At 41.1% G+C, this 10,995-nt stretch overlaps 1 protein-coding gene across 2 annotated transcripts in view; it reads left to right on the forward strand.

Annotated features, from left to right (window-relative positions):
- The window catches only part of LOC121689414, a 50,971-nt gene extending 40,822 nt beyond the window's left edge, over nucleotides 1-10,149 (forward strand). For both annotated transcript variants that reach the window (XM_042069212.1, XM_042069213.1), the window contains exons 19-24: nucleotides 6,277-6,357; nucleotides 6,458-6,497; nucleotides 6,583-6,634; nucleotides 7,236-7,650; nucleotides 7,818-7,913; nucleotides 9,028-10,149. In XM_042069212.1, the coding sequence (XP_041925146.1) occupies nucleotides 6,277-6,357; nucleotides 6,458-6,497; nucleotides 6,583-6,634; nucleotides 7,236-7,650; nucleotides 7,818-7,913; nucleotides 9,028-9,447 (1,104 nt within the window). In that variant the 3' untranslated portion in view covers nucleotides 9,448-10,149. The remainder of the gene's footprint in view (nucleotides 1-6,276; nucleotides 6,358-6,457; nucleotides 6,498-6,582; nucleotides 6,635-7,235; nucleotides 7,651-7,817; nucleotides 7,914-9,027) is intronic.
- Nucleotides 10,150-10,995: the final 846 nt, after the last annotated feature.

Genomic DNA, 10,995 nt, shown 5'->3' on the forward strand with positions numbered 1-10,995 from the left:
TTTTCAGTATTTCTAAAATACAAAAATACACACCAAAACATATATATATACATACAAAATACAGAGCCATTTCCTTCAACCCAATAAAATACAAATGACAAAATACTATTTTGTATTTGAAATACAAATACATATGCATGTTTCAGAAATACTACCCATCCCTGGGAACAGGCAGATTACATATATAGTTGGCCATATGATGACATACTTAGGTTAATACTGTATTTCACCAGTTAGGGCACTAAAATGGCCAGCAGCGGCACTGTGTAGCCTATCTTGACAAGTTTTGGGTTACAATATACAGGTAGTGGGCTCTCTGTTGATTTTAATGAGTAGGCCTAAGCCTAAAGTTACAGCATTTATATCACAATTGACCAGACTTACAAAATTCTGGCTATGATTGTTCCTTGTATTGCATCATGTGCCATCACTGCGCCTATTGCATTTTACTGTTGTTAGCCTTAAGCCTAGCTCAGTCATTATGTTATACCACATCACCCTCCATTAGAAGTGCAATGAGCTGCATTGAGCATAATAAACTGCATTTAGAGTTCCAAATCCATATTTCTAGATATTTTTGTAAAAGTAACTTAAAAGTAATACAATAGTAGTGTAATGCCTTACAATTCAGAGACAGTAATATTATAATCTAACAAATTACTTTGAAATGACAGTAATAAGTAATACATAATACATTACTATTTTGAAGTAACTTGCCCAACACTGCTAGTGTAGCAGTCATATAGGGATATGAAATGTTTTTTTTTTTTTTGTCATCAACTTCGTGAAATTTTGGTCAACAATTCCCAGGACACTGAAACACCCTGCCACATGAAACTTAGTAGTCCCACTAGACTTTTACGGTAAAATTTTGTTTGGTCCCGGGGGGACAATTACAGGTGAAATCTGAAATACAGATATTCATTAGGGCCCGAGCACCCGGCCTTGCGCACCGAGAGGTGCGAAGCCCTATTGTTTTTGAAAGGATTATTATTATTATTATTATTATTATTATTATTAGGGCCCGAGCACCGAAGGGCGCAAGGCCCTATTGTTTTTGTAAGGATTATTATTAGGGCCCGAGCACCGAAGGGCGCAAGGCCCTATTATTTTTGTAAGGATTGTTATTATTATTAGGGCCCGAGCACCGAAGGGCGCAAGGCCCTATTGTTTTTGTAAGGATTATTATTATTATTATTATTATTATTATTATTATTATTATTATTCAGTATTATTGTTATTCTACTTTTTTGCTTTCCTGTTTTTGAGGTGGTTAACATGGTCGAAAACTCTTGAAATTTGGCACACACGTCAGGTGTCACGCATCGCAGTTAGGTACAAGAGCTTGACCCCGGGCGTGGCCCAGGGACTCGCTAGCGCCCCCTTAGGTAACTGATCCCGTGGTTGGCAAATATTTTGAGGTGGTTAACATAATCGAAAAGTCTTGAAATTTGGCACACACATCAGGTGTCACACAAAGGAGCTAGGTAAAAAAGCTTGGCCCCGGGTATGGCCCAGAGACTCGCTAGCGCCCCCTTATGTCACTGTGACTTGTGGTTGGCATATAGTTTTAGGTACACACACCAAATTTGGGGGGTGTATGTAACTCCCAAAAACAAACAACTTTTGTATTAACATGCCATTAGCCACGCCCACTGGAAGTGAGGTAATTGAGAATTTGTGCGTTGTGGACATGATCAATTTTAACGTACTCCTCCTAGACTCCGATTCATGTCAAAGTTGGTATACATGACGCCGAGATGTTCCTGATTCTAAATTGTGAAGCCTTTTTTTGAAAAGTTGTAATTTGACAAAATGGCGAAATTGTTAATTTTAATAGCGTTCCACACAAACAATAAATGTGTCATAATTCACCATGCATGGCTTGAAATGTTTTAAATTTCACAGGTCATTAAAGACCATGTTAATGATAACATTCACATGCCCATAATGCATGTTTGGCATAGCGCCACCAACTGGCAACAGAAAGAATGACAATTATCCTGATGTCACATGATCAATTTGAACATACTCCTCCTAGACGGTTTGTCAGATTCATTTGAAATTTGGCAAACATTATGCCAAGATGTCGCTGATGTTAAATTGTGAATGGATTTTGGAATGTTGTAATATATTTGATATGATTTTAATATCTCACCACATAAACAGAAAATGTGTCATAAATCACAGTGCATTGAATGAATGGTCTGAAACTTCTCAGGTTAATAGATATCATGATTATGATGATATCTAGACACCCAATGGGCCTGCCTGGCATAGCGCCACCACCTGGCCAAGCAGGAACATGTGGCAGAAATTGGCAATGCCTTTATTGATTGATCTGAAACTTTACAAAATATTGGATATCATTATTGTGATGATATTCACATGCATAATTCACAGGCCTAGCATAGCGCCACCATCTGGCCAAGCAGGAAATGTGCCAGAAATGCTCTATGCTTTGAATAAATGGTCTGAAACTTCTCAGGTTAATAGATATTATGATTATGATGATATCCAGACACCCAATGGACCTGTCTGGCATAGCGCCACCACCTGGTCAAGCAGGAAATGTGCCAGAAATGGACAATGCCTTAAGTGATTGATTTGAAAGTGTACAAACATTTTGGATATCATTATTGTGATGATATTCACATGTGTAATTTCAATGCCTAACATAGCGCCACCATCTGGCCAACCAAAAAGTGTATCAGAAATGTTCTTTGCTTAAAATGAATGGTCTGAAATTTCTCAGGTTAATATATATTATGATTATGATGACACCCAATGGGCCTGCCTTGCATTACGCCCCCACCTGGCCAAGCGAGTAAATGTGGCAGAAAATAAAATACAAAAGCAAATAGCCCACGCATCAAATATGTACATTTCACAAACGCACCACGTCGGTGCTTTGTTGGATTCCGACATGTCACGGGTTGCGGCCCGCAGGTGCTCGGGCCCGCCATTGCCGCTTGCGGCTATATTTTGAAATTGAATTTCAATTGAAATTCTAAAACATAGAAAATTAGCCCGACGAGCCAGACCCACATTAAAATGTAGGGTCTGGGCACTCACCGTTCGCAGTGCTCAGTCCGAGGGGCGGGATAATCAGCTGTCTTTCAAATTCCCTCTCCACGCAATAGGACAGCGGCAGCGCTATGAGTCCCATGCGTTTCCCACCAGTGGAGCTAGTTGGCTAGTTCAAACGTTGCCAACTTAATAAAAGCTTAACTCGTGTCACACTGTTCGCCAACACCAACATCCATCTTATTTGTTTTCAAGTAGCAGGGAATTCAAGCCAAACCGTTGCAACTCTGCCATCAATCATTATGTTAAGCCCACCTAACGACTCTATAGAAGATTTCATTGGCCTGATTGAGTTTCGATTTCTGGAGCTCACAAGCCAACGGAGAGTTGCTAGACTAGCCCTGGCAGCAATAAATACTGTCTGAAAATACATTTAGATGAAATTGTGCATTTAATTAAGTGTTTTATTTAATTAAAATTTCCGTGCTAAACTCCAAATGTTATGGGATGTTAGCATGTTTGCATGTTTGTGGGATAGAAAGCACATTTTATCCAATCTCATTGTTCAAGTCATATTTTATAATCAATCTTGTGGTATAAAGTAATAAATTATGTACTTAGAGGCCCTGAAATGTCATGGAAATTTCATTCAAGGTCATTGGAAAGTCATGGAAAAGTTTTGAAATGTTGTCAGCGGAAACTGGTGGGAACCCTGGTTGTTGTTGTTGTCATTGTTGTTACTATTATTATTATTATTATTATTATTATTATTATTACAGTGCATGAAAATGCACTGTACTGTTCTTCCTAGGCTTCTTATTACAGTGCATGAAAATGCACTATACTGTTCTTCCTAGGCTTCTTCTTCTTCTTCTTCTTCTTCTTCTTCTAACGCGTTTAATGCAGCTTCAACCGTTTAATGTAGAAACTTCATTCAAACTATGTTACGTAGGTCTTACTTAGGACAAGAGTGCTATATATGTTTCATCTTTAACTGTTCAGTTATTCCAACTATATTAAACCTCATCTACCTAGCAAATAATTTAACCTTTTAAACTATCCACCTATTTAACTGTTCAGTCATTCCAACTATATTAAACCTCATCTAGGCCTACCTCACAAATAGTTTAACCTTTTAAACTATCCACCTATTTAACTGTTCAGTCATTCAAACTATATTAAACCTCATCTACCTAGCAAATAATTTAACCATTTAAACTATCCACTAATTTAACTGTTCAGGCATTCCAACTACATTAAACCTCATCTAGGTTTTTCAACCTTTTCACTTTTGACACTTAAAATTTCCCACGGCACACTAACATCCTGTGTGAAGAAAAAATAAACATACCATAGCCTAAAATTTCAGATAATACACAGATACAGCCTTATTATGGCTTCTATGCAAGACCTGCTCAATAAAACAAGTGCCCTCGGTTTGTAGGTGACTATATCTATAATTTAATTGTTGTTATGAACTGGATATGTGATGATTCTGTGAATACTGGATATGGGGGCCCCATTGTACAATTCCTGCATACCACAAATAGTGCAATCAATGAGAGCATGTGGTTATCAATTATTTGATGCAACAGTTGCTTTTCTGGACCAGTGAGTGACATTTGGGTAATTTTCTGTGGCACACCTGATGATCTCTCACGGCACACTAGTGTACCCCGGCACAGTGGTTGAAAAACACTGATTTAAACTATCCACCTATTTAACTGTTTAGTCATTCCAACTATTAAACCTCATCTACCTAGCAACCAATATAGCAACCATGTCAAATACCCTAGTAACAGCCTAGCAACCACTTCCACAGTTACAACCTAGCAACCAACATAGCAACCAATGAGTTTAACCTAGCAACCAGCATAACAACCACCACAACTAACCTAGCAACAGCCTAGCAACCATGTCAAATACCCTAGCGACAGCCTAGCAACCATGTCAAATACCCAGGCAACAGCCTAGCAACCATTCCACAGTTACAACCTAGCAACCAATATAGCAACCAATGACTAACCTAGCAACCAGCATGGCAACCACCACAACTAACCTAGCAACAGCCTAGTAACCACCTCAAGTACCATAGCAACAGCCAAGTAACCATGTCAAATACCCTAGAAACAGCCTGGCAACCCCTTCCACAGTTACAACCTAGCAACCAATGAGTTTAACCTAGCAACCAGCATAGCAACCACCACAAGTACCCTAGCAACAGCATAACAACCACCATAACTACTCTAGCAACAGCCTAGCAACAGCCTAGCAACCACTTCCACTGTTACAACCTAGCAACCAACATAGCAACCAATGAGTCTAACCTAGCAACCAGCATAGCAACCACCACAAGTAACCTAGCATCAGCCTAGCAACCACCTCAAGTACCCTAGCAACAGCCTATCAACCATGTCATACCCTAGCAACCATGTCAAATATCCTAGCAAAAGCCTAGCAACCATGTGAAATACCCTAGCAACAGCCTAGCAACCACCACAACTTCAACCTAGCAACCACCATAGCAACCAACAGGATTACCTAAGCAACCAGCATAACAACCACTTAATTTGGCATAACAACCAACATTTGTACCCTAGCAACACTATTGCAACTATATCTGCATTATTTGTTTTTTTCTCTGTATGATATTTTACATCATATTTTTTGCATTTTCATGCACTGTATTTCCTTCAGGAAATGCTTTTCTAGTTCTTCTTCTTCTAACGCATTTAATGCAGCTTCAACCGTTTAACGTAAAAAAATTGACGCCGTTGAAATAGGTTTACGTTAACGCCGTTAATAACGCGTTTAACTGACAGGACTAATTGTTACCATAGTTATCAGCATTAGCATTATTAGCATTTTTTTTTAAAACTGCTGGAAAACATTAGCTAAATTAACTAAGTTAAGTAACTTGGTTAGCATTATTATCTTTGTTAACATAGTTAGCATAACTGCTAGCAAACATTAGAGCCATTCCAACTGTCAGTTATCGTCAACTATCTACCTAAATAATTTAACCATTTAAACTATCCACCTATTTAACTGTTCAGTCATTCCAACTATATTAAACCTCATCTACCTAGCAAACCAATATAGTTTGTTTTTACTCTGTATGATATTTTAAATCATATTTTTGCATTTTCATGCACTGTATTTCCTTCAGGAAATGCTTTTCTAGTTATTATTATTATTATTATTATTATTATTATTATTATGCATAATAATTGTATTATTATTATACAGGAGCAGACTGTGGAGATCCTGCCAGTGGAGATGGCAGAGGTACCAGTGCCAGGTCAAGGCAATCCTCTGGAGGATGAGGCTGTATGTAAAATATCTGTAATCCCTTTGTGTGTGCACATAGAATGATGGACAAAGAGACGGATAAACATTTATATTTACATTTATTTGTATCTTTTCTCAGGATGAAGATGGTCTACTGGACTGGTGGAGAACAGTTGAAGGTGGGTAATTACTTGTGTTTGTTTGTGGGTGCGAGAGGGTATACTGTAAATAGCATGTGTTTTACTGTGCTTATATTCCTGCCAGGTTGGGAGGACTGGAATGAGTCCACAAGTTTTGAAGAGGGCGAGGAGGAACTGTACGTCCACTAAGACTTTGCACTTTGTGTTACTTTTTAGTTACTTTAAAGGTACACTATGCAGGTTTAGGTATTTTTGGCGACTGTAGAGCTCCCTCTAGAGTTGCGATATATTTATATTTTACTCTGCTGTTGTAAATAGCTTATTAGTTACTGTACGTATCCCCCCTGTACACAATGAAAATGCTTTTGTTGTGGAGGTGAAGGATTAAAAAAACTGTCCAAAGAGCTGTATTGACAAGGTGATGTTTCACACTGTTTTTGAAGTTGCATGGCTGGTTTTCTCGGTAGCGACTCGCTACGTCTACTGTATGCTGTATAGCTATGCTAGCTCAATGATTTGCCTATTACCAGTTAGTTTACCATCAAATTGGCTTCGTAAAGGTGAAAATCTTGCATAGTGTACCTTTAACTTAAACTTTCATACAATTTCACTTTAAATATTGTATTTATCTACATTATCTACATTATTTTCATTTGTCATGTGTTTCATGTTCCTCTCTCTCTTTCCTTCCTATCTCTCTCTCTCTTCTTTATTCTCCTTCCTTTCTTATTCCTCTCTCCTCCCTCTCCCTCTCTTTCCTTCCTCGCTCTCCCTCAGTGCTGTGGAGGCAGCAGCTGACCGTGTCTTCATGGCGGCGCGTCTCTTCGTGCGCCTCTTCAACATGCGTGGCGCCTCTCTGCAAGGCCGCATCCTTGAGCTGCTGGCCCTGGCCGACGCAGCCGACACCTTCCATAAGAAGACGGTGACGGCCAGTGTTGGGGGTGGTGTGGCCAGCGTGGCTGGCAGCATCACCACCATCACTGGCCTGGTGCTGGCGCCCTTCACCTTGGGCACCTCTCTCATCGTCACGGCAGTGGGCATCGGCGTGGCGACAGCCGGTGGACTCACCTCAGCCTCAGCCAACATTACCGACACAGTGCACTCTAAGACCGACCGCAAGAAGGTAGAAAAAATGATCCAGGACTACCAGGAGGAGATCAAAGACATCAAGGAGTGCCTGGAATTTCTGCAGGTAAGGGGCTCACTCTGAGGGCAGGAACACTATTATTGCTAAGAATTGAAGTATATCTTATGTAGCTTTTTTTCCATTAACCCGACATTGTGAACATTTATGAATGATACTCTTTCTCTCCCCTTCTCAAATCTGTCCATCTCTCCCTCCTCCCTGCCTCTCTGCAGACGGGTATGGAGACTCTGGAAGAGTGGCACTTTGAGCAGTACATGGAGAGCCTGTCCAAGCGTGCAATGAATCAGAACGTCAAGCATGTTATGAAGGTCTCATCATTATTGTTTTGTTTTTTCTTTGTTCTGATTGGCGTTTTCTCTTTTTGCGTGTGTGTGTCATATAAGCTACTGGACGCATACATTTCCCTCAGGATTAAGAAAGTGTCTGTCTCTGTCTGTCTGGCTGGCTGAGACTGTCTGTCTGTCTGTCTAGCTGTGACTGTCTGTCTGTCTGTCTCTTTATGTCTAGCTGTGACTGTCTGTCTGTCTGTCTGTCTGTCTCTTTATGTCTAGCTGTGACTGTCTGTCTGTCTGTCTGTCTGTCTCTATGTGTGTCTAGCTGCGACTGTCTGTCTGTCTGTTTATCTATGACCTTTCTATTAGAGGTCTGCGCGGGACTGATTTTTCAGTCCCGCGTCCGCCCACTCCCTCAATATTCTGTCCCGCTCCCGCCTGCTCCCGCATAAATGTGTCATTTTTAGTCCCGCTCCTGCCCGCATCTGTAACATGATGTCCCACTCCCGCCTGCTAAAGCCCGCATGCCGGAGGGATAGCCTATTCAGTTTTTCTTTCTATCTCTCGATGTCAGATCATTATATCTCTCGACTCCAGATGTCAGTTTCTTGGTTCTGAATGTAGGCTAACAACTGAAGTAGGCCTAGTCTGGTGCCCTCTTCCTCTGTCATGCTTTCGATTTCAAGTTTTGACAATGAGCAGCAGGAACTAATTGAACCCACGTAAACGACAATATAGGCTATAGGCCTGCTATCCGTCAGTTATGCTTAAACCCCGTTTTTAATGCTGCCTAACAGAACATCCAGCTGAACTATAGTTATGAACACTACTTTAATCATTTCCATATTTAATTTTATGCACATATTTAATTTGCGGGAGTGCAGTGAATCATCGGTTTGTCCCGCACCCGCAAACGCACCTCTCTCATCCCGCCCGCTCCCGCAAAGAGCTTTCAAAAGTTGTCCCGCGCCGCACTCTTTTGCGTCGGGACCCGCAGGTCTACCGCGGGAGTGCAGACCTCTACTTTCTATTTATTATCATTTATTTATTGTGATGTATATTATTAATATACCGAAATGTCTGTTTTGTGTATACATATATGTCTGTCTATGCATCCATCAATCCATCCATCTCTCCATCTCTGTCTAAGGAGGGTGGCCGTGCCGGTAAAGCACTGCTCATTAACACCGAGTCCCTGGTGAGCACCGTGCAGGTCCTTAGCGTTGCCGGTAGTGCCGCCAAGGCTGCCCAGGTGATGAGCGTAACCACGGGCGTTATGTCGGGTCTTTTCCTGGCGCTGGATGTCTTTTTCCTGGCCAAGGACTCAGTGGAGCTGCGCAAGGGCGCCAAGACGGAGTTCGCCACCAAGCTGCGTGAGGTCTGCAAGGACCTGCAGGATGGCCTGCTGGAGCTGAACCACATCAAGGAGGAGCTGCAGAAGACCATGGACGGGATCGAGGTGGACGTGGAGGAGGAGAGTGAGAGTGAGGAGGAGGAGGAGGAAGATGATGAGGGTGATGAAGAGTTTTTGAAGTCTGATCCAAAGAAGCTTGCTCAGCTTGAAGAGTAGTCGTGGATGTCTCTGGTGTTGAGTGGTGATGGAGGAACTCTTTCCTACTTTCCCTTTTATTTGACTCCTCTTCTCTTTCTCTCCCTCACACTCACTCTCTCTCTCTCACACACACACATACACAAATTCTTCTTGGTAATGACCCTGTATGTGCTTCCGTTTCAATGAACCTCACTGCCTCACATCACTGAACTGCCAAGCAGAGACAATCTTTGGGACAATGCAAATGGAAACTAAACGCACACTCAAAGAGCACACAAAGCCATTTTCTACGCACACATCTTGTGCCATTTTTCATATTTTTCTTTTCCACACACATACTGGACAAACACCACAGTGTTACTCATGCAGTCATAGCTTTAATTGTCTTTGATGATGGTGATTGTTGTAATGAGAGTGGGTGTGGTACTCATGAAGTGGATGCGACATCACTTATGGACTCCAGCCAAAAGTAGTTTCTTAGATAGTGTTTCATGTGAGCCTCAAACAGGTCCAGTTTCATTCCAGATCTCTGAATGGAGCCAAAGCAGTCACACACATAGTTAATGTGTTAATCATGCTCGTCATAGAAACCAATTACAACATCAAGAAGAAAGGCACAAATATTGCGACATTGTGGAAATTGTAAAGATGGCCCTTCCTAGGTAGAACATCAGCACACTACATCTGCGCAATCACCAGTTTGTCTCTAAAAAAAAACAACAACAAAAACTTGACATGTCTGATTGAAACTTTGACCCAGCATTTTTGCTGTGACCAAGTAGGAAGGGACGACAACTTTGTATGATAATTAGTACTCATCATCACAACAATAATTTATATGAAGCAAGACTATACTGTTACGGACTTGTGGGATAGAGCGTGTGATGTGGATGGTGTTTACCACGATCAGCACTGGTGACACACATGTGTGTATGAAGTCATACATGAGATGAAACTCCTCTACTTGTGAGGGTTCTGGGTAGGCTAATGTACGTAGGCCTGTCACAGATCACAATAGTCACTGTAGGCCAGTGTTTCCCAAACTTTTTTTCTGGCGACCCACTTTCTAAAAATGACAGACCATCGAGACCTATTTCACTTCAAATCTACCCTGCAACCACCAATATTGTTTTAGGCCACAGGTTCTCCAACTTTTCTATGCCTCCCCCAACCATACATTGCTATAGGATCCCTGCTTTGAACACGGTAGTGTTGCATTTTGAGCACCATCAGTGTGAAAAGTTGGAAATGACTACTGAAAAGATACGTTTTAATGCGCATCCGAGAGTAGGGGAAATTTTTGCATGTTGTGCAGTCGTCATTCGTCAGCATAGTAAGCTGTTCCTGTATTTCTAAAAAAAAAATGTTGTAGGCTACGTTGCGTTGCAGACAAATGGGTCCATAACAATGTGGACGTCAATTCCAATGTAAACAGAAAATAACTCAAGTCGTTATATTGTAGGCTATTGTTGTATTATATTATATTGTATAGTCGTTATATCAGAACAAGAGGCGTTTGCGCAATAGCCGGAAGAACGCGCCTTTACTTTGTTAGCGAGGTAGAAA

Source organism: Alosa sapidissima, chromosome 18 (genome assembly GCF_018492685.1).
Source record: "Alosa sapidissima isolate fAloSap1 chromosome 18, fAloSap1.pri, whole genome shotgun sequence".
Lineage (NCBI taxonomy): Eukaryota > Metazoa > Chordata > Actinopteri > Clupeiformes > Clupeidae > Alosa > Alosa sapidissima.